The sequence below is a fragment of the Strix aluco genome, chromosome 27, assembly GCF_031877795.1.
Source record: "Strix aluco isolate bStrAlu1 chromosome 27, bStrAlu1.hap1, whole genome shotgun sequence".
NCBI lineage: Eukaryota > Metazoa > Chordata > Aves > Strigiformes > Strigidae > Strix > Strix aluco.
In genome coordinates, this window is record NC_133957.1 from 701,608 (window position 1) to 722,970 (window position 21,363).

General features: G+C 72.0%; 5 protein-coding genes across 5 annotated transcripts in view; all 5 read left to right on the forward strand.

The window, feature by feature from the left end:
* The window catches only part of C1QL4 (complement C1q like 4), a 2,805-nt gene extending 2,297 nt beyond the window's left edge, over nucleotides 1-508 (forward strand). The window contains 1 exon segment of the mRNA XM_074807486.1: nucleotides 450-508. Within this exon segment, the coding sequence (XP_074663587.1) occupies nucleotides 450-508 (59 nt within the window).
* A 3,136-nt stretch (nucleotides 509-3,644) lies between these two features.
* LOC141915764 (tubulin alpha-1B chain-like) lies at nucleotides 3,645-5,951 on the forward strand. Its single transcript, XM_074807616.1, is given in 9 exon segments — nucleotides 3,645-3,763; nucleotides 3,766-3,847; nucleotides 3,850-3,867; nucleotides 3,951-4,011; nucleotides 4,013-4,097; nucleotides 4,767-4,793; nucleotides 4,795-4,909; nucleotides 4,912-5,631; nucleotides 5,634-5,951. Coding segments are annotated over 9 exon segments (1,239 nt in total). The 5' UTR covers nucleotides 3,645-3,745; the 3' UTR covers nucleotides 5,747-5,951.
* Nucleotides 5,952-6,508: 557 nt separating this feature from the next.
* LMBR1L (limb development membrane protein 1 like) lies at nucleotides 6,509-12,461 on the forward strand. The gene is made up of 17 exons (XM_074807560.1): nucleotides 6,509-6,727; nucleotides 8,247-8,331; nucleotides 8,618-8,654; nucleotides 8,777-8,923; nucleotides 9,017-9,113; nucleotides 9,192-9,318; nucleotides 9,446-9,514; nucleotides 9,755-9,819; nucleotides 9,974-10,049; nucleotides 10,175-10,258; nucleotides 10,476-10,552; nucleotides 10,645-10,722; nucleotides 10,843-10,916; nucleotides 11,003-11,093; nucleotides 11,336-11,402; nucleotides 11,500-11,661; nucleotides 11,753-12,461. Exons 1-17 carry the CDS (start codon nucleotides 6,656-6,658, stop codon nucleotides 11,809-11,811), a joined length of 1,467 nt encoding a protein of 488 aa, XP_074663661.1. The 5' UTR covers nucleotides 6,509-6,655; the 3' UTR covers nucleotides 11,812-12,461.
* Nucleotides 12,462-14,289: 1,828 nt separating this feature from the next.
* DHH (desert hedgehog signaling molecule) lies at nucleotides 14,290-18,731 on the forward strand. Its single transcript, XM_074807559.1, has 3 exons — nucleotides 14,290-14,748; nucleotides 16,435-16,696; nucleotides 17,337-18,731. Exons 1-3 carry the CDS (start codon nucleotides 14,437-14,439, stop codon nucleotides 18,002-18,004), a joined length of 1,242 nt encoding a protein of 413 aa, XP_074663660.1. The 5' UTR covers nucleotides 14,290-14,436; the 3' UTR covers nucleotides 18,005-18,731.
* Nucleotides 18,732-19,228: 497 nt separating this feature from the next.
* On the forward strand, nucleotides 19,229-21,274 carry RHEBL1 (RHEB like 1). The gene is made up of 8 exons (XM_074807488.1): nucleotides 19,229-19,280; nucleotides 19,405-19,746; nucleotides 19,972-20,039; nucleotides 20,142-20,224; nucleotides 20,333-20,389; nucleotides 20,489-20,536; nucleotides 20,620-20,704; nucleotides 20,812-21,274. The coding sequence occupies exons 1-8, from the start codon at nucleotides 19,229-19,231 to the stop codon at nucleotides 20,899-20,901; spliced, it is 825 nt and encodes a 274-aa protein (XP_074663589.1). The 3' UTR covers nucleotides 20,902-21,274.
* The last annotated feature ends 89 nt before the right edge of the window (nucleotides 21,275-21,363 follow it).

The following is a 21,363-nucleotide window of genomic DNA, read 5'->3' on the forward strand; positions in this document are numbered from 1 at the left end:
TAAAACTGATCCTCCCACCCTGCTGGGTGGACAATGTGCCCCCCCAGATGTGTCCCCCCACACCTGTGCCACGGCCCATAGTATGGGCTGGGGGGGAGAAGGGGGGATGTGTTTTAATTTTTCTTAGGACTGGAGCCCCCAAGTGCACACAGGGGGTGTTTCACCTCTCCTGGGGCTGGGGATCTCTGAACCCCCCCAGTTGGGCAGAAGCCTTGGTGGGGGGGGCTGTGCCTGTGTAGGGGAGGGGCTGCATTGTCTCAGGGGGTCCTGGTTGAGGGGGGGGGTGTCCCACCAGGGAGCAAGGGGGGCTGCAGACCCTCAATTCCCTCAGCGGCTGAGAGTGGCCCTTTCCTCCTGCTGGGTGTCCAGGCAGAGCGGGGGCTCCCCGCATTCCCCCCCCCCCCCCCAATCTGTGGGGTGTCATGAGGTCCCTCTGTTCCCTCCTGCAGGGAAGAGCACCCTGGCTGTGCTGGTCCCAGCAGCCCCAGTCCCTGGGAGGGGGAAATAGGGCAGCACCCCCCCCCCTCCAGCTCTGCTTACGGGGTGGGGGGGGAGGCAGGAGCCAGACCCCCCTGTCCCCCCCTTCGCTGCTGCTCAGGGCTCTGCTCAGGGATAAATAATGAAGAGGAAGTTGAACACGGAGTGAAACTCGAGCGGGTGCTGCAGCGAGGGGCAGGGCAATGCTGGGGGGGGGGGTGGTGGTGGTGTCTGGGACCCCCCCCTTAGGGCCACGGCACCCAAATCCCCGTCTCCCCGGATGAGCGGGGGCTGTGGCGGCTCCTCTGTGGCCACCTTGCATCGAGCTGGCCCAAGCATCATCTGGGACCCCACGCTGAGGTGGGGGGGGCAGGAGCTCGGTGTGGTTGGGCAGAGCTGGTGTTTGATGCGGGGGGGGGAAGAAAAAGCCCTTTGCGGGGGGAACGAAGGCGCCGGGGCCGCCATGCGGCAACGGGCGAGGCAAATGGCGGGGAGCCACGTCACCCGCTGCAATGCAGCTGCGGCGGGTGCTGCTGCGCCCAACCCGGCCCCGCGCACCCCCGGGGCGGCGAGGCTGGTGGGGTGACCCCGCTGTGGGGATGGGGGGGGGGTCTGGGGGGGGTGTGGGGGGGACACGACACCCCCCCGGCCAGCGCATGCGGCACGTGCTGCCGAAAGGGCCGCTGGGTTGTCCGCAAAGCTCTGGGCAAAACAGGAAGGCGGATTATTGGGAGCAAATAGCTCGGGGATTAGATGGGGGCTGGGGCTGCCCCCGCCCCCAGCCCCCCATCGGCTCCCCCCGGCCGCCCCCCCCCCCCCCCAACTCTGGGCACCCCGCAGCCCAGAGCAGGGAGTCCTGGGGGGCACAGCGGACCCCAGCACATCCCCCATTTTATGGGCATCACGGTGGGCGAGAAGGAGTGGGGGGGGGGCCCGCTGTCTCGGGGGGGGGGATCCCACAGGGAAATGGGGTCCCGGTGCTGCGGGCGTGGCTGAGACAAAGCCACTGCAGTGAGCGGGGTCTCTGTGGTGTGTGTGTGTCCCCCCAGGCAGATGCAGCTGGGTCTGCCCCCCCCTCCAAGATGGGTCCAGTGGGGTGCGGGGGCATCGTGCCCCCCCATCGCGGCGGGATTCAGGGCTGCGGGGGGGGCCCGTGGGGTGCAGATGGCTTGGGGAGTGTTGGGGGGGGGCCTCCCCAGGCTGCAGATGGGCTGGAGGGGCCCCCGGGGTGCAGATGGGCCGGTTGGGGGGGGGGGGGGGCGGGCGGTGCAGATGGGCCGGGGGCGCGGCGGGGGGGGGGGGGGGTGTCGGACCGGGAAGCGATTAACGGCCTCAGGACGGCGGGGGGGGATGTCGGGGGCGCCGGGCGCGGCAGCACGTGTCCGCCCCCCCCATGTCGCAGTTTTCCTCTGCAGCGGAGCCGCACCGGGCGGGGGGGGAGCGGGGGGGCGGGCGGGAGCGGCTGTGCCCCCCTCTCCGCCGCAAACGCACTGAGGGGGGGGTTGAGGACCGCCGGGGGGGGGTGGGCGTGTGTGTGAGGTCCCCGGTCCCCCCCCTCTCCCCTTGCGGGGGGGGGGGCCCTTCGCAAGCCCCGAGCGGGCGCTGCACCCCGCGGCGGGGGGGGGGGGGGGGGGCAAAGCGCCGCAGCGCCCGCCCGACGGGGAGGGGGGAGGAGGCGGGGCGCGCCACGGGCCTCAGCAATCCGCAGTGGCGAGAACACGTATGGGCGGGGCGCGACGGCCAATAGGGAGGCGGGGCGGGGGCGCATGGCCCGCCCCCCGGGCCGGTATATAGGGGGGTGCCGGGGGGCGGCTGCAGCCTGGTACTTGCGTCGATTCTTTGCTTGTCGGACGAGTAACCGCGCCGCAGCCATGGTAAGGGGGGGGGGGGGTGTAAAATGGGGGGCGCTGGGGAGTGGGGGGGCACGGGGGAGAAGCTGGAGCTGGGGGGGCGTCGGGATTTGGGGGGAATGGGTGGAAGGGGAGGGGGAGAGGCTGGAGGGAGTAGAGCCCTGGGGGGGGGACATAGGATTGGGGGGGCATGTGCAGAGCGAGACTGGGGGGGTAAAGGGAGGGACAGATGGGGGGGGGAGCAGAAGAGCTGGGGGGGCGCAGTAGGAGCGGGGGTGGGTAAAGCGGGGGCTGGGGAGGATGAGAGCAGAGGCTGGGGGGAGCAGATTATGGGCTGGGGGTGCCGCCCTGCTGGGAGGAGCCCCCCTGGGGGGGGTCCCAGTGCCCCTGGGGGGGGTCCCAGTGCCCCTGGCGGGGGCAGCACGTGGTCCCAGGGGAGCCCCTTCGGCGGGGCGGGGCTCCCGCTTTGGCGCCCAGCCGCGACCGTTACGGTTCCGCGCGCGGGAAGGCGCGGGGGGGGGGGGAGACAGCCCCATCCCCCCCCTCAAAGGACACAGCCCCCCCCCCCCCCCCTCACCCCATCGTCACCAGTTCACCCCAAATCCAGCCCTGACCCCCCCAACCTCACGCACCCCCCGGGACGGGATTAGAGGGTCCCTGTAACACACCCCACACCCCCCCATCCGTGCTTCTGGCGCCCACCCGAGTCCGGCCCCCACGGGCTAATCCTGCTCCACGGTTCCTGGGGGGGGTGTGTGTCCCCCCACAAATCCCCCCCCCCCCAGGAATGCGCGGAGCAGGTGGTGCGGAGCAGGGAGCGGCCGGGAATGCGCTGGACCCGCGGGGTTGGGGGTGGGGGGGGAAGGAGGGGACCCCACTCCCGCGGTGGGGGGGGGGGGGCGAGGGTGACGCCATCGCCCCTCCCGGTGGTTTTGGGTCGGGTGGTGCAGTCACGTCGTGCGCTTCCTCCTCCTCCTCTTCTCCTCCTGCAGCGCAGCCTCGCCCTGCCCGCGCTGCGGGGCTCTAAAATGTCCTCCCCGTCGCCATTTGGGAGCGGGTGGAGGGTTGGGGCGCGGTGACGTTACCCCGCGGCTGTACCAGATGGTGGCTCCAGCTGTCCCCAAATATGTGTCCTGTGCCCCGTCACCCCCCCTCCCCGCCGCCATCAACCCGGGGGCTGCCCCTGCGCTGCTCGGCCGATGGCACCGCTGGGCTGAGCCGGGGCACAACCGGTGCGGCAGGGGGTGTGTGTGGGGGGACGGGGACAGCGAGGGGGCAGCGCGGGGGTGACGCGGGCGCGTGTCCTGTCCCCGCAGCGTGAGTGCATCTCCATCCACGTGGGCCAAGCGGGCGTGCAGATCGGCAACGCCTGCTGGGAGCTGTACTGCCTGGAGCACGGCATCCAGCCCGACGGGCAGATGCCCAGCGACAAGACCCATTCGGCGGGGGGGACGACTCCTTCAACACCTTCTTCAGCGAGACGGGGGCCGGCAAGCACGTGCCGCGGGCCGTCTTCGTGGACTGGAGCCCACGGTGATCGGTGAGCGCGGGGAGGGCTGCTGTGCGGGGGGTGGTCGGGGGGTGCTGGGTGCTGAGGGGGTGCCCGTCTCTCCCCCCCCGCAGACGAGGTGCGCACGGGGACGTACCGGCAGCTCTTCCACCCCGAGCAGCTGATCACGGGCAGGAGATGCGGCCAACAACTACGCCCGTGGGCACTACACCATCGGGAAGGAGATCATCGACCTGGTCCTCGACCGCATCCGCAAGCTGGTGGGTACAAACCCCCGGCGGTGCCAAGGCCGCCGCAAGCCGGTGGGGACGAGGGAACCCTCTGGCAGGAGCTGGGCTGCGCTACCGGGCCCGGGTGCGTTTTTGTGGTTCAGGGGTCCTGGGAGGGGGGAGCAGGATCAGCCCCTTCCCCTCCCACAGGATGAAGGCCCCTTCCTCTGCTCAGTGCAAGCCCAGACGTGCACCCCGAGGGTTGAGTGTGCCTGGGGTGAGCCTGGCTTCTTTCTGCCCTTGGGAACACCTTTATTTGATCCTCTCTCCAGGGTCATGTGAGGTTTCTCTCTGACCTGGACTCTGATCCTTCTCTACCAGCCGCTCATGAGCAGCGGCGCCGTTCCCCCTCCCCAGCACAGAGCGCCTGGGTCATGCTGGGCACAGGCACTGCCAGGGCCGACGCCTGTGGCTGGAAGGAGCCGGGTGTCCCCCGATCCCCGCGGGAATGGGCCCCTTTCCCGAGGGCCGGTCGTGCCGATGCCCGGGGCGCTGTGGCTGGAAGCGGAGCTGGGGCGCTCGGGCAGCTGCCTGCCCCTGCCTGCGTCATCAAGACGAGTCCCCAAAGGCCTGAGGCGCTGGGGGGAATATTGGCCTTCCCGGCAGCTGAAATGCAGAAGGACTGACAGATCGGGCTCGTTTCCTCTTCCTTTCCTCCAGGCTGACCAGTGCACGGGGCTGCAGGGCCTTCCTGGTCTTCCACAGCTTCGGGGGCGGCACCGGCTCCGGCTTCACCTCCCTGCTCATGGAGCGCCTCTCCGTCGACTACGGCAAGAAGTCCAAGCTGGAGTTCTCCATCTACCCGGCCCGCAGGTCTCCACGGCCGTGGTGGAGCCCTACAACTCCATCCTCACCACCCACACCACCCTGGAGCACTCCGACTGCGCCTTCATGGTGGACAACGAGGCCATCTACGACATCTGCCGCCGCAACCTGGACATCGAGAGGCCCACCTACACCAACCTCAACCGCCTCATCAGCCAGATCGTGTCCTCCATCACGGCCTCGCTGCGCTTTGACGGGGCCCTGAACGTCGACCTGACGGAGTTCCAGACCAACCTGGTGCCGTACCCCCGCATCCACTTCCCGCTGGCCACCTACGCCCCTGTCATCTCGGCCGAGAAGGCTTATCACGAGCAGCTCTCGGTGGCCGAGATCACCAACGCCTGCTTCGAGCCGGCCAACCAGATGGTGAAGTGCGACCCGCGGCACGGCAAGTACATGGCGTGCTGCCTGCTGTACCGCGGGGACGTGGTGCCCAAGGATGTCAACGCCGCCATCGCCACCATCAAGACCAAGCGCAGCATCCAGTTCGTGGACTGGTGCCCCACTGGTTTCAAGGTGGGCATCAACTACCAACCGCCCACGGTGGTGCCCGGGGGGGACCTGGCCAAGGTGCAGCGCGCCGTGTGCATGCTGAGCAACACCACGGCCATCGCCGAGGCCTGGGCCCGCCTGGACCACAAGTTTGACCTGATGTACGCCAAGAGGGCGTTCGTGCACTGGTACGTGGGGGAGGGCATGGAGGAGGGGAGTTCTCGGAGGCGCGGGAGGACATGGCCGCCCTGGAGAAGGATTACGAGGAGGTGGGGGTGGATTCGGTGGAAGGGGAGGGCGAGGAGGAGGGGGAGGAATACTAAACGCTGGGTTCCTTCTGTCGCTGTAGCATGTCCACAAAATGTCTGCTTCAAACACTTCAGCTTTCTTGTGCACTGGGTGGGGTTGAGCCCCGTGGGCCCGGCCGGAGGGACGCGCTGCTCTGGCTGGGCTCCTCTCTCCGATGTGATTCATGTCGGTTTTCCATGTGTCTGTATCATGTCTGTGAATAAAAAGGCTTTAAGAGAAGCTGCTGCTCGTGTCCGACACAAACCCTCTGCGTCAGCGCCCGGCCCGTGGGAACAGACTGTCCTTATTGTCTGTGCCCAGCGATTCGGGCGGGATGGCAGCGCTCCTGCTCCCTTCCCCCACTCCCTGGGGGGGTGGGTGGAGCCCCCCACCCTGTCCCTGGGTGCTACTGGGGGGGGCTGTGCCCGAGGGCCCTGGGTGCTATTGGGGGGGGGCTGTGGCAGGGAGCCATGGGTGCTGCGGCTCTGCTGGGCCCCTCCATGCGCTGCCGGGGTCAAACTGTCTTTGGCAGGAGGAGGGGGGTGTCTGTCCCCCGCGGCTCCGCCGGGGATTAACCCGCCCCCCCCCCGGGATTAACCCCGTCCCCGGGATTAGCCGCGTCCCTGCGCCCCGGTCGCTGCCCCCCGTGGGAGCGGTGGGCGGGAGCTCAGCGGCGCCCTCAGCCTATCAGCGCTGCCCCGCGCCGCCCTCGACCAATGAGCGGCGCCTCATTCACCACCCGGGACCAATGGCGGGAGGGGGCGGGGCTATGGGGGGCCCTTTCAGGCCGTGGCGGCGCGGACACGAGGGGCGGGGCCGCCCCGCGTTCGGGTGGCGTTTAGGCTCGACCCGGCTGGGCTCGGCATTTCCCCCGGCACAACCGGCCCGCAGTAGCCCACAACCGGCCCGCAGTAGCCCCCCGGCCCGGCCATGCTGGCCGCAGCATGGCCCCCGCGGAGCAGGACGCGCTGGCCGTGCGGGAGCGGCTCTTCCACGAGTGGGTCCGCGAATGCATCGTGAGTACCGGGGGGTCGCGGTGAGCGGCGGCGGGGCGGCGGAAAGGGTCCCGGTAGGGGGGGTGGGCGGCGCGGAGAGGCGCGGGGGGGGCGGGGCTGGGAGCCCCCGGGGTAGCTCTGAGGGGCCCGGCCGCCCCCCACCGTGCCCCCACGCCCCGTTCTTATCGGTGCCAGAGCCGCGGCGGGCGGCGGGTGTGCGCCCCGCAGATAGCGGGGTCCCGGGGCTCGGTCCCGGGGCTCAGCCCCGGCTGTGATCCCTTTGCCGGGTCCGGTCCCGCCGTGCCGGGGCCGCGGAGCTGGGCCCTGCCTGCTCCGATGGGGACCGGGGGGGTGCGGCGATGCCGGAGCCGGGCTAGACCCGTGCCAGGCTCGTGGCTCTGTCCCTGCCCCCAGGAGACCCCCAGGGTGCTCAGTGTCAGCGGGAAGGGGCCCTGCAGAGCCCCCCCAAACCGTGGGCACTGCGGGGGGGGCGGGGCAGCTGAGTCTGCTCCTCTGGTCCCACTCTGCCGGCCAGGTCACCTGCTGCCACGGGGTCAGGGATTGGGGACAAACCGGGTGTCCTGATCCTGGTGTCTCCCGAGGGCTCTCCGGGATGCTGCGTGCGGGGTGGCCAAGCGGGCCGTGACCTTGCCACAGCCCCATTCGGGAGCAGCCGGTGGCTGGAGCTCCCCAGACCCCCACCCTGTCCCATCCCGGGGAGCTGCAGCTCGCCCAGGAGCCCCTGGCCCAGCACGGCCGGCGTGGAGCTCACGGGGTGTGGGGAGGTGTCGGGGGTCCGCGGCCGGGTAGAGCTTTGGGCTGTGGGGGTACAGCCCGCGGCAGGAGGGGGCCGGCGGCCTGAGACCCTTCCCTGGGCAGAAACAGGAGCAGGAGGACCCACTGGGCACTGCCCCTCCGGGGGTCTGGAGCTGGGCTGGCTCCTGGGGCTCCCTGCCACCCCCCCGGCACATCCCGGGGACCCCCAGCCAGCCGAGCCCCCCCGGGCCGGGCAGGAGGGAGGTTCCACGGCCGCTCCGCTCGGCCTGTGCCAAGGTGGCGGGTTCGGGCGACCTTTCCCCGTCCTGCCGTGTACCCGGTGGGATGAAAGGTCGTCGTGTTCCTCGAACGTCGCCTGCCCCGGGCCTCGGCGTGGCTGGCGGGGGGCGGGAGGGACGCGGCAGCTGGCCTTGGCTCAAGGCTGTTCCCGCGGCGCTGCCGGGTGCCGGTGCCAGCGGGACGAGGGCTGCGGGGTCGGGAGGTGCAGGGGGGTCCCACGGGGTGGGACAGCTCTGACCCACAGCCGCCGGGGGGGGGCTCTGCACTGGGCCCCCCTGTCCTGGGTGCTGTGGCAGCCCCTGAGCACCCAGGGGTCAGCCTCCGTGCACGGGCAGGGGTGTAGATGTGTGGGGTGTAACCAGGGCCAGGAGTGGAAAAATAAATAGGGTGGAGCTGACAGGTCCCGGGGCCGGCGGCATCGCCCCGGGGTGGGAGCGCCGCCCCCCCGGGCCTGCCTGCGCTGCCCGCACTCCTCTGCTGCCAGATCTGCACCCTGCTCTTCGCCAGCCTCTACATCCTCTGCCACTTCATCATAACCCACTTCAAGAAACACACGGACTTTGCGGCAGGTAGGAGGGCGGGAGCTGCCGGCACCGGGCAGCCGTTGGCGGCCACGTTCAGCCTCCCCAGAGCTTGTCCCTCTCAAAGCTTTCGGCCTCCCCCGGAGCCCCGTCCTGCCGCAGCGGGGGTGGCTGTGGGGCACCTTCCCCGGCTGCCACGGGAGGGGAGCAGAGCCTGAACCCCCTGGGAGCGTTTCGGTGGCATTTAGGGCGGGGAGAGGGCAGGGAGCGATGCTCCGGGCAGCCCTGCCTCCCCCAGCCCCATTGGTTTGGATTTTTTTCCGCCCCCCCTCAGTGCACGATGACGAGGACGCTGCTGTCAACAGGATTGCGTAAGTTCCTGCCTGTCCCTCTCCCTGCCCGGCCGCAGCGTCGGGTCCCCCCAGCCCGCGGGGGCTGTGACACCCACGGGGACCCCAACCCAGCGCCGGCACCGCGCTCGTCCCTCCCACAGGCTGGGGCTCTGCACCTTCACCCTGGCCGTGGCGCTGGGCGCCGTCCTCCTGCTGCCCTTCTCCATCATCAGCAACGAGGTGCTGCTCTCCTTCCCCCACAACTACTACATCCAGTGGCTGAACGGGTCCCTCGTCCACGGTGGGTGCGTGGGGTGGCCCCGGGGTGCCCCAAGGGGTCAGGGTTGCCGCCCTCCCTCCCTGGGAGCTCACCCCACGCCGTCCTCCCCTTCCAGGCCTCTGAATTTAATCTTCCTCTTCTCCAATCTGTCCCTGGTCTTCCTCATGCCCTTCGCCTACTTCTTCACCGAGTCGGAGGGCTTTGCGGGATCCAAGAAGGTAGGTGGCCATCTGGGGGTGTGTGTCCCCCTCTGTCCCCCCCTTTTCCCTGGCTCCCCGCTAACCCCACTCCCGCAGGGCATCATGGCCAGGGTGTACGAGACGTCGGTGGTGCTGCTGCTGCTGACGCTGCTGGTGCTGGGCATGGTCTGGGTGGCCTCCGCCATCGTCAGCAACGACGCCGCCAGCCGCCAGTCGCTCTACGGTGGGGTGCTGCTGGGGTGCACCGGGGCTCTGCCGGCTCCAGCGGGGCAGGATCAGGCCCTGGTGCTGAGGGGGGGACAGGAGAAGGGATGCCTGGTGCTGCTGGCCTGACCCTGCCGTCTCTGCAGACCTCTGGGAATTCTACCTGCCCTACCTCTACTCCTGCATCTCGCTCTTCGGCGTCCTGCTTCTGCTGCGTAAGTGGGGGGGACGCTCCCCCATGGTGCTGCGGGCCCCGGTGGCCCGTCCTGCACCGGGTGCGGGTCCCCCGGGGGTGCCAGCTGGGAGCCGGGGCTGCTCCCCACAAACAGTGCCGGGGTCCGGAGGGGTCTCGGTGCGGGGCTGAGCCCCCCAGCCCCTATCCAGGACCTTTGTGGGGGTGCGGGGAGGGGTAGGATGCTGGGGGCCCCCCTTGCTCAGCCTCCCTCCCGCCGCAGTGTGCACCCCCTTCGGCCTCTCCACCATGTTCACCGTCACGGGGAAGCTGCTGGTGAAACCCCGGGTAAGGTGTCATGTGTCCCCCCCTCCCCGCCACGTCCCACTGCCCCAGTTTGGGGGTTTGCTGTCCCCCGGGGCTGCGTGGTCCCCCCTCCCGGGCACGGGGTGCCATTCGCACCCCCCCCGCCGCCTCCTCACGGGCTCCTCACCCATGGCAGCTCCTGGAAGACCTGGATGAGCAGTTGAGCTGCACGAGGCTCGAGGAAGCCGCCGTGTCCCGCAGGATTTCCTCCGGTGGGTGCCCGGCGCGGCCGCTGGCTGGGAGTGGGGGGGGGCTCAGGGCAGACTGGGGGCCCCTCTGCCCCACCCCATGGGAGCCTTCAGCCCCCGCGAGCCCCTCGGCATCTCCTCCCTGGCAGGCAAAGCTTCCTGCTGGCTGAACTTGAACGTGGAGCTGCTGCGGGAGCAGTTCTTCGCCATCCGGAGCAAGAGGCGGAAGCTGGGTAAGGAGCCCGAGGGGGGGGGGTTGGGGGGGGGCAAGCCCAGGACGCCTGGGTTCTCTCCAGCTCGGCACTGGGAGCACTGGTCCCCTGTGCCCCATGGAGGGAGGCTGGGGGGTGTAACCCCCTGTCCCAGCACCTCAGGGCCCCCCTCAATCTCCTGCCCGGGGGGTGGGGGCTCCTGCTCCCCTTTTACCCAGCCATGTCCCCCCCCCCGCAGAGCTGCGGCACCGAGCGTCGCCCTGGCAGAGGAACCTGGGCTACCCCCTGGTCATGCTGGGCCTCCTGGCGCTGACGGTGAGTGTCCCCGTGCTCCTCGGGGACCTGGGGCTTGGCCCCGTGTGTCCCGTCCCGTCCCCCCCCCCTCACACCCTCCCTGCTCCCCCCAGGGCATCTCCGTGCTCATCGTCTGCTTCCATGTCCTGGAGCTGCTGCTGGACGATGCCGCGATGCCGCGGGGCATCCAGGTACCCGGCGAGGGGGGGGGGGGACAGACGGGGGCCAGCAAGGAGTCGTGTCCCACGCCGGGGGGGGGTGACACACCGCTCCCCCAGCCCCCCTCAACGCGCCGCCTCCTCTCCCGGCAGGACGCGTCCCTGGGCCAAGTCTCCTTCTCCATCTTCGGCTCTTTCGGAGCTGCCCTGCAGGTCGTCCTCATTTTGTATCCTTTGGGGGGGGCCCCTCGTGTCCCCAGCGCTGGCCCCCGGGGCCACCCCACCCCGTTCTCCTCCTTAACGCCCCTCGCAGCTACTTGATGCTCTCGTCCGTCGTGGGCTTCTACAGCTCCCCCCTCTTCACCCGCCTGCTCCCCGAGCGGCAGGACACCCCCCTCACTAAGGTGGGAGCACCAAGTTGGGGCTGTGGGGGGGGTCCCGGGCCCCCCCCGGGGTGCAGGACCCCCCCCAGTCTCCACAGCGCGTGGTTGTGTGTGTCCCTGTGTGGTGGCACCACGCGTCCCCCCACCTCCCACTGCTGGGTGTGGGCAGGGTCCCAGCACTGGGGAGCCCCTTCCCCAGCTTGGGGGGGGGGCCAGAAGCGCTGCCCCCCCTGACAAACGCTCCTTCCCCCCCCCCCCCTCAGATCATCGGGAACTGCGTCTCCTTGCTGGTGCTCAGCTCGGCCCTGCCCGTCTTCTCCAGGACGCTGGGTGAGCTCCCGGGGAGGGGACTGGGGTGTCCCCAAGAGTGGGGTGTCCCCAAGAGTGGGGTACCCTGACCAGCCCCCCCCCACCCCTCCCCGCGCAGGGATCACCCGTTTCGACCTCCTGGGGGATTTTGGCCGCTTCAACTGGCTGGGGAACTTCTACATCGTGTTCCTCTACAACATGGGCTTCGCGGGACTCACCACCCTCTGCCTGGTGAAGAGGGTGTCCTGGGCCGTGCAGGCCGAGCTCATCCGCGCCTTCGGTGAGGGGACACGGGGACAGGTGCTGGGCCCCCCCCTGCAGTCCCATGTGTCCCCCCCACACACAAGCTCTCACACTTTTCCTCTACCCAGGTCTGCACAAGCTGCCGCTGCCCGTGACGCGCTCCCGGCCCCTCGGCAAACCCTGCTAGGGCTGGGGGGCGGCAACGCGGGGGGGCCCCACCGCAGTGGCCCCCCCGGGACGGCCACCAGCTGCAGAGCTGGCCCTGACGGCGCCTGGTGCTTCAGGGATGTCAGAGCCCCCCTCCCAGGAAGAGCCAAGATCCAGGGGGGGGCCCTGCCCTCGCCCCCTCCCCGGTTCTATCTCAGCCCGTTGCGCTACTGAGCCTTGGCCTTGAGCCACGTCCCTGTCACAGCCTCCCCCCACCCCCCCCAAGGGGCGCGGGGTCCCCCGGGGGGCTGCGCTGGCTGCAGCCCCCCCCCTCCCTGCCCTGTTTACATACCTCATGGAAGATCAGCCGGGCCCCCACCCCCTCGGTGCTGCTCCCTGGGGTGCAGTTGGGTTTTAAATGTGTCCCCCCCCCCCCCGAGGACTGTCACAACACTACAGTGGGGGCCCCCCACCCCCCTGCCCAGTCACTCCACACCCCGTCCCCATGTCACCCCAGGGCTGCCGGGGGGGGGGGCACTGGTTGTCCCCCACCCTGAGGCCTTCAGGGTCCCCAAGGGAGGGGAAGGGCTGGAGGGATGAGCCCCCCCCCCTCGCAGCTTGGTGTGATGAGTCTGTCGGGTCTCTGTTACCACAAAACTCATTTGGAGCAATAAACAAATTCTTTTTATATAAAAATACCCAAATCTGGGGGGTTTATTCCCCCTGAGGGCAGGGCCGGGCAGGGGGGGGCTCCCTGATCTCCTCCCTCCCCTCTCCTTGGGGGCCATAATTAACCCTTTTCCTGGCTGGGCCTAATGAGCCTCTTCCAGGAAGGGCTGAAGGTGAGGGCAGGTCCCTGCCCGGGGCTGAGGGACCCCGGGGGGGGGGCGGGCAGGGGGGGGTCTGAGCTGCCCCCAGCGAGGGGCATGGGGAGGGGGGGGCTCCAGCCCCTGCGCTCCTGGGGAGGGGGGGTCGTGCGGCCGGAGCGGAAACTGCCCCGGGAACCGGCCCCCCACCCATCCTGCCCCGGCTGGGGCCGAGCCAGGCTGCCCCCCCCCATGGCGGGGGTGGGGGGCCCGGGCCCCCCCTCGCCCCCCCCGCCCGGGGCCGAGCAGGAAGCGCAGGAAGCCTGGTTTATATTGCAGGAAATGAGGCCATCGGTGCCCGCGATTTCCCTGCGACCTGCTCCCCTCCCAGTCACCCCGGGCTGGCACCGGGGTTGTGGGGGGGCCGCGGGAGGCCGGGCCCCCCCCCCCCCTCGATCCGCTCCCAACCCTCCACTGCCCCGCTGCTGCCTCCTGCCCTCGCCGGGGCTCTCGGCACCTTTGGGTGCTTCACCGGGAGCTTTGGGGGTGCTGCGGCGAGGGGGGGGGGCACGGCCCCAGCCCCCCGGGGAGCGCGGTGCCGGGGGTGCCCTGTTCCTGGAAGTGCCCCCGTCCCCGGGGGAGCCCGGTCGCAGCCCCGGGGGTGCCTCGATCCCTCGATAGAACCCGGTCCCGGGGGTGTCCCGGTGCCGGGGCGCGGGGGGGGGGGCCGTCCGGGGCAGGGCAGCGCGGCGGGTCCCCGGCGGGGGCGGCCCCGGGGGATGTGGCCGCCGCTGCCGCCGCTCCCGGGGGCCGGGTCCGAGGCGGGGCCCGGGGGGGGGCTGCCCAGTGCCGGAGCCGAGCGGCCGCAGGTGGCGGAGCCCGGCCGCGGCGGCTGCGGGCAGCGCACGGTGCCGACCGGCACCCGGGGCAGCCGGGACCGGGGGCTGGGCCAGCAGCGCGTACCGGTACCGGGGGTCGGACCGATCAGGGGGGACCGGGGTAGTGGCCAGGAAGCGCGTCCCGGGAGCGGGGCTGTGCCAGGGGACGGAGCAGGTGCCGGGACCGGCGGCGCAGCGTCAGGATAACGGGTGTCCCCGGTGCCGGCGGCAGCGGCGGGAGAAGAGGGGCCAGAACCGGGGCGGCGGCAGGAGAGGGGGGGTCCCCGGTCCCGAGAGGCGGTGACAGGAGAGGGGACAGGTCCCGGGACCAGAAGCGCGGCGTTAGGACCGGGATAAGGAGGGTCCCGCTACCGGAGCGCGGTGCGGGGAGCGGGGAGCGGAGCCGGTACCGGAGCGCAGGGTTCAGACGGGAGGGGCGGGCCCGGGGCGCCGGGTCAGGTCCCGGTGCCGCTCCCGGGGCAGTGCCAGGAGCGGGTTACCGGGTCCCGGTGCCGGGGCAGAGCCAGGAGCCGGGTGCCCGCTGCCAGTCCCGGGGCAGTGCCCGGGGCGGGGTGCCGGTGCCCGGTGCCCGGTGCCGGTGCGCAGCGGTAGGACGGCTTTCCCCGAGGCTCGGGCTGTGTCGGGGGTGTCCCCGGGGCCGGGGTGCAGCGCCAGGCGAGGGAGTACCGGGCCCGTGGGAGCGGAGCCGGCGGCGGTGCGGGGGGGGGCCGTCCCGGTGCCCCGAGTGGGTGGCGGCACCGGCGGGGGGGTGTGTGTGTGAGGGGGGGGGTCAATCGTCCCGGGGCGGCCGCCGATCCCGCAGCGGCGACGGGGCCGTGGGTGTGAGAAGGAAACGGCGCCGACCCGCCCCTGGCACCGCGACCCTCTAAAAGCCCCGGGGCCGCCGCACCGGGACCATGCCCGCCCCGGCCGCCCGTGCCCCCGGCGACTGAGCGGAGGCAGCGGGGGCCGGTGGCCGGGATGCCCCGGCGGAGCCCGCTCGCCCTCGGCCTGCTCGGCCTCGCCGCTTGCCTGCTGGCCGCGCCGGCGCTGGGCTGCGGCCCGGGCCGGGGCCCGGTGGGGCGGCGGCGGCTGGGGCGGCGGCAGCTCTCGCCGCTGCTCTACAAGCAGTTCGTGCCCAACGTGCCCGAGCAGACGCTGGGGGCGAGCGGGAAGGCGGAGGGCAAAGTCCTGCGGGGCTCGGAGCGCTTCAGGGACCTGGTGCCCAACTACAACCCCGACATCATCTTCAAGGACGAGGAGAACACGGGGGCGGACCGGCTCATGACCGAGGTGGGGGCTGCGCCCGGTCCGGCCCGGCCTCGCTCCCGGCGGCTCGGGGACGGGGAGGGGGGAGGCGGCGGGGGGGCGGGCGGGAGCGCAGCGGCCTTCCCCGGGCGGCACCGACCCTCCCCGGGGGACACCGACCTTCCCCCGGGGGCACGGACCGTCCCGGGGGGGGGACCGACCCTCCCCCGGGGGGACCGACCTTTCTTGGGGGGCACCGACCCTCCCGGGGCGCACAGACAGTTCTCGGGGGGCACCGACCCTCCCGGGGCGCACGGAACCGTCCCCGGGGGACACAGCGCTTCGCCCCGGTCCCGGTCGCCGTCCCCCGGTCCTTGACAGCGGCAGCGGCAGCACCGGATCTCCGGTCGCTCCGCGTCGGGCATTAAGGACCCGCCGTCGGGGATTAACGGGGCGGGGGCGGCCGCCGCCCCGGGGGTTACGGGGTACCGGTGGCTCCAGTCCCCCCGCGCCCCGGCCCCGGGGCGGTGCCGGTGGGGCGGGTCAGAGGGGAGGGGGTGGCCCCGGTCCCCGTCTCCCCGGGGGCGGGGGGGGGGATCCGGGGCGGCGGGAGCCCGGTCCGCGCCGCGCCCCGCCGGGATGCTCCCCGTTGCCATGACGAGGGGCGGCTCCGCGGTCGCCATGGCGACGGGGGATGCTGCGAGTGGTCCAGGCGGCGCCGGCGGCTCCCGCGGGCCGGGGCGGCGGGGGCGGCGGGGCCGGGGCGGCGGGGCCCGGCGGGGCCGCGGGCGCGGAGCCGGCCCGGGGTGCGGGCGGCTGAAAGGGCCCTTTGTGGCCGTGCCGGCATTCCCGGGGCCTGAGGTCAGCGCCGGGCTGGAAGGCGCCTATTGTCGCCGGGCCGGGCCGGGCCGGGCCGGGCGCATTCCTGCCCCCCCGCCGCTGCCGCCCCCCCCCGGCCGGGCCGCCCCGGGCCCGCGCCCCGCACTCCCGCCCCCGCGGCCCCGCGCTCCCGGGAGCGGCTTTGTTGGACGGGGAAGCGGGGGGCACCGGGGCGCGGAGGGACGCTGTGACCTCACCGGCTGCCCCGGGGGGGACCCCACGATACCGGGGGGGACTCCAATCCCTGCACCCCACATCGGTGCTGCCGCTGCTGATTCGGAGAGGGACCCCCGGGACCCCCCGCTGCTGTCCTCGGCTCTGGGCACCGGAGCCCCGGCCCCCGCCGTGCTGCCCCCCCCCAGTCCCCGCTTCCCCCCCCGGCCGGCACTGAGCCCCCCCCGGTGCTGCTCGGGGACTCAGGTCTGGTTCAGGGTCAGCTGCGCTCCCAGCTCTGCCCCTCAGCCCCCCCCCGCCAGGTTAATCAGTCACGGCCGTGGCCGCGGGGAAGGTGACACCGTCCCGGTCCCCTGCCCGTCCCGCCCGGCTGCGCACGCCGGGGCGCGGCTCCACCGCGGGACCCCGGGGCACGTTAACGTTCAACCTGCGCCCAGGCGTGGGGGGGGCAGCACAGCCGAGCCCCTCACTGTGCCCGGGGGGGGGGGGGGGGCGGGACACCCCATCTACCCCCCACCAGCCCCTCCAGGCTCCCTCCAAGCCCCACGCAGGCCCAGTGTCCGTCTGTCCGTCTGCGTGCGGGACCCCCCTGGGGAGGCGAGCAGGCGCTGCGGCGGGACTGGGGGTGACACCGGTGCTGGTGTGTGTGTGTGTGTGTGTGTGTCCCCCTCCCCGCAGCGCTGCAAGGAGCGGGTGAACTCGCTGGCCATCGCGGTGATGAACATGTGGCCGGGGGTGAAGCTGCGGGTGACGGAGGGCTGGGACGAGGACGGGCACCACCTCCCCGACTCGCTGCACTACGAGGGCCGGGCGCTGGACATCACCACGTCCGACCGCGACCGCCACAAGTACGGCATGCTGGCGCGCCTGGCCGTCGAGGCCGGCTTCGACTGGGTCTACTACGAGTCCAAGGCGCACATCCACGTCTCCGTCAAAGCAGGTACCACGCCGGGGGGGCCTGTCGCCGGAGCGGGGGGCTGTCGTCCCCTCAGCAGCCCCCCCTCGGCATCCCGGATCCGTGTGGGATGCAGCCCCGCTCCGGCCAGTGGCCAGCCCGGGCGGGTTCAGCTGGGCCACCGCCCAGCTCCCCCCCCCGCTGGGCCTTTCCGGCCACCAGAATTGGCAAAAAACACACTTTCCCTTCCAAATTTTGCCCGGCCGGAGCCACCCTCGTGGTTCAGCTCCCGGTGCGGGGCACAGTTGGGGTGGTTAAGCCGATCCAACCGGCCGCAGCCCGCGGCCCCCCAGCCCCGCAGCCGCTCCGGCCGGCAGCCCCCATCCGGCCCAGAAGTGACAATCGACAGAAAGTGAAAGTGGCCGTAAATGTCACCGTCCCCAGCCCCGAACAAAGGGCGTCAGTGCGGGGCGGACAAAGGGGCCCTGCAGCGCCCGGCCTCCCCGGGAGCCGCGCACAGGAACCGGGGCGGCTTCGGAAAATACCCGCTTTGTTCCGGGGGCGGTTTGGGGGACCTGGCCGGGGGGGGGCAGCTCCGCTCGTGGCCGTTTCCCCTCTGGAGGTGGTGGCCGGTGGAGGTGGCCGGCAGGGCCGGGGGACCCCACGGCTTTCTCCATCCGCCCAGATAACTCGCTGGCCGTCCGCACCGGCGGCTGCTTCCCCGGCCACGCCACCGTGACGCTGCAGAGCGGCGAGCGCCGGGGCCTGGCCGACCTGCGCCGGGGCGACTGGGTGCTGGGCGCGGAGCCGGGCGGGCGCCTGGTGCCCACCGAGGTGCTCCTCTTCCTCGACCGTGACCTGGGCCAACGCGCCTCCTTCGTGGCCATCGAGACGGCCAGCCCGGCGCGCCGGCTGCTCCTCACCCCGTCCCACCTCGTCTTCGCGGCCCGCGGGGTGGCCAACGGCACGGCCGCCTTCCTACCCGTCTTCGCCCGCCGTGTGCGCCCGGGCGACGCGGTGCTGGCCCACGGGGCTGGCGGGCAGGGGCTGCGCCCCGCGCGGGTGCTGCGGGTCTCGCGGGAGGACGGCGTGGGGGTCTTTGCCCCCCTCACCTCCCACGGGACCCTGCTAGTCAACGGGGTGCTGGCATCCTGCTACGCTGTCCTGGAGAGCCACCGCTGGGCCCACCGCGCCTTCGCCCCCCTCCGCCTCTTCCACGGGCTCCTCTCGCTGCTGCCCGCCCGCGCCGAGGCGGGCAACGGGACGGCGCCGGAGGTGGGCATGCACTGGTACTCCCGCCTGCTCTACCGGCTGGCCGGGGGTGTGCTGGGCCACGAGGCCCTGCAGGTGTAGGGGGTCCCCAGCCCCCCCAGTCACCGCACTGCAGATCATGCCGCACACTGGAAGCGGGGGGGCGCCCCCCTTTTGAACCCAGGGGGTGGAGGCACAGGGGCACCCGCACCCCGCGGGGAGGTTGAGGTGCCTCTCGCCTCAGCGCTGCCCAAGGGTGCGGGGTGGTGGGATGGGGTGGGCCAAGGACCTGAGCTCAGCCCCCTCCTGTGTTCCGGAGCCCTCCCGCAGCACTGCTGGGTGCCTGGTTGGGTCCCTGCGCCCGGACCCCCGTGCGCCCCCCCCTGTATTTATTGCTTTATTAACCGCTGCGGCCGAGGCTGGGCACCACTGGCCCCTGCCCCGGGGGCCAAATCCAGCCCGGGGGAAGCCGAATCAGCCCAACACCGAGCACCTGGCAGCAGACCCTCTGTCTGCAGGGTCTGACCCTCCGTCCCCCGCGGTGTCCCTGTCCCCGTGCAGCTCAGTGACGCAGGGCGGCTGGACGGGGTGTCTGCCGCGGGCACGGGCACCCCGGGCCTGGCTCTAACCGTGCTAACCGCTAACCTGCCCTGCTTGAGAGTTTTATTTTTCTATTTATAAATGATAATATAAATGTCCCCCGCGCCCGCCTGCCCTGGCAGCGGGGCCTGCCCCGTGGGGAAGGGGGCCAGCCTGCTTTTAACCACTTGTTTAAAAAAAAAAAATACTACTATTTAATTGTTTGGGTAAATAAAGAGACTCTATGGCCCTGCTGGAGCCGTGGCTGGGAGCGGGGGCTACGCAAAGCCGGGCTGGGGGGGCCCCGGGGCCGGGCTGGGGGGTCCCTGGGGTTGGGGGAGGCCGAGGGGGGGATCTCGGGGGGCAGGAGGTGGGTGCGGGGGTCGTCGGAGCGAGGGGGGGGGGGCAGAAGGCGGCCGCCCCCCCCTCTCCATCCCTCCATCCCGCCCCGGTGTGCGGCACCACGTGGCTCCGGCCGTTCCCTCCGTTTTCATGAATGGAGCCGCGGCCCCCACCGCGCCTGCGCCGCCGCGTGGCCCCGCCCCCCCGCCGCGGCCTGGCCAATAGGAGCGGTGGGGGGGCGGGCGGTGTTGTGGTCACGTGGCGCTGCCGGTTGTAGTGGCGGCGGCGGCGCCGCCCCCTCCCGCCGCGGCGGGCGGTTTATAGCGCTGTGTGCCGCGCCCGCCCGCGCTGCCCCCCCCAATTCTCCCCCCCCCCCCCCGCCCCGTCCCACCCGCGGCGGGGGCGATGCCGCCGCTCCGCCACCGCAAAGTGCTCATCCTCGGGTACCGCGCCGTGGGTCAGTGCGGGGGGGGGACGGGGGGCGGCGGGGGAAGGGGCTCTGTGCCCCCCAGGCGGTTCCGGGGGGTGGGAGCGGGGCCGCCCCACGGGGCCCTGCTGGGGGTAGGGGGTGCACCGGGCAGGGGGGGGACATGCACTTCCCGCCTCCGTGGGTTGGGGTCCGCACCCCGGGTGGGGGTTGTGGGGCCGTGCTCACCCTGGACCGCCCCCCCCCCCACCCCACCCCCCGGAGCCTCCATCACCCCGGGGCGGGGTCCCCTGCGCCGCTCGGAGGGGGGGGGCGAGCGCTGGCGCATCGCGGCTGGTCCCTTCCCTCCGCCGCGCTCCTTCCCCTGCCCCGGGGCCCTGCTGGGACCCCGGCCCCCAGCCCTGCGCTTCCCGCCCCCCCCCAGGCAAAACCTCCCTGGCCCACCAGTTCGTGGAGGGGAAGTTCGTGGAGTGCTACGAGCCCACGGTGGAGAGCAGTGAGTTGGGGTTTTGGGGGGGGGGGGGGTGTCCTGGGGTCCCTCTTCTTGCTGCTTCTTCCATGGGGCCACGGGTGATGGGGACAGACGTGTCCCCACTTCGGTGCTGTGCCCCAAAACCTTGTGCTGGGGGGGGGCTGAGGCACCCGTGGAGGGGGGGCTAGTCCCTGGGGGGGGGGGTGGGGGGTGCAGGGGTCCCCCACTGACCCGGTGCCACCTCTGCAGCCTACAACAAGATGGTGGTGGTGGGCAAGGACGAGTTCCAGCTCCAGCTGGTGGACACGGCGGGGCAGGTAACGCTGGGGGCAGGTCCTGGGGCATGGGGGGGGGGGGGAACAAGGGGCTGCTGGCCCCAGAGCCCCCCCACCCCCGGCACCCATCCTGCCCTCCCCCAGGACGAGTACAGCATCCTGCCCCACTCCTTCATCATCGGCATCCACGGCTACGTCCTGGTGTACTCGGTGACGTCCCTGCGGAGGTGAGGGACACAGCCCCCCCCCCGGGCTGTCCCCACGGGGTCACCTTGGGGGGGGGGGACACCCCGCGGTGGGGGGGGCAGTGCCCAGATCTCCCCTTCTCCCCACAGCTTCCAGGTGGTGAAGACCCTTCACAACAAGCTGTACGAGGGCCGGGGGAAGACGAGGTAGGTGCTGTCCCTCCTGGGGAGGGGGGGGCCTGGGGAGGGGGGGGGGGGGGCCTAGGCCCTCACCACCCCCCCCCCCCCCCCCCCCCATGCCCGCAGAATGCCCGTGGTGCTGGTGGGGAACAAGGCGGACCTGTCCCTGCAGAGGTAAGGAGGGCTCTGGTGGGGGTCCCCGTCCCCTCCTGCTGGGTGTCCCCCCCCCTCACCCCGTCACCCCACTGTGTCTCCAGCCGGGAGGTGAGGACGGATGAAGGGAAGAAGCTGGCGGAGTCCTGGGGGGCCATTTTCCTCGAGTCCTCGGCCAAGGAGAGCCAGGTCTGGAGCAGGGTGATGTACCCCCCCCCCTCCCCACCCTGGGGGCTGGAAGTGGGGTCCCCCAGGGTGTCCAACCCGGGGGGGGGCTGACATCCCCTCGTCCCCAGGTGACCCAGGGGATCTTCACCAAGATCATCGAGGAGATCGACCGGGTGGACAATTCCTACGGCAGATCCACCGGCTGCCGCCTGATGTGAGCCCTGCCCGGGGCAGACCTCCCATGGGACCCCCCTCAACACAGCGGTGGCTTTGGGGGGGGCCTGGGGCCACGTGGTCCCGCTGTTACACGGGACCCTCACTTTGCACAGGCTGGGGGGGGGCTTAAGGGCTGGGAGCGGGGCAGGGGTCCTGTCCCAGACGGGGGAGCACCCCCTGCTCGTAGCTGCTGCTGTGTCCCCCCCCCCCGACTCCACACAAGGACACGCTGGGGCTGTTGCCCCCCCCCCCGGGCTGTGGGGAGCCGGGGCTGAATGTGGGTGTTGTTCCCGGCGCGGGGCCGCGGTCCGGCTGTGCCGCGCTGGCAGCCGCTGCTCGTGGGAGTCGGGCCACGGGGCTGGAACAATTAAACGTTGTTTTTGTCTGCAAACCCCCCCCCTCAGAGCCCGGGCTGCGGCGGGGGGGGGCTGCTCCTGTCCTGGGGGGGGGGGAGGTGAGGCAGC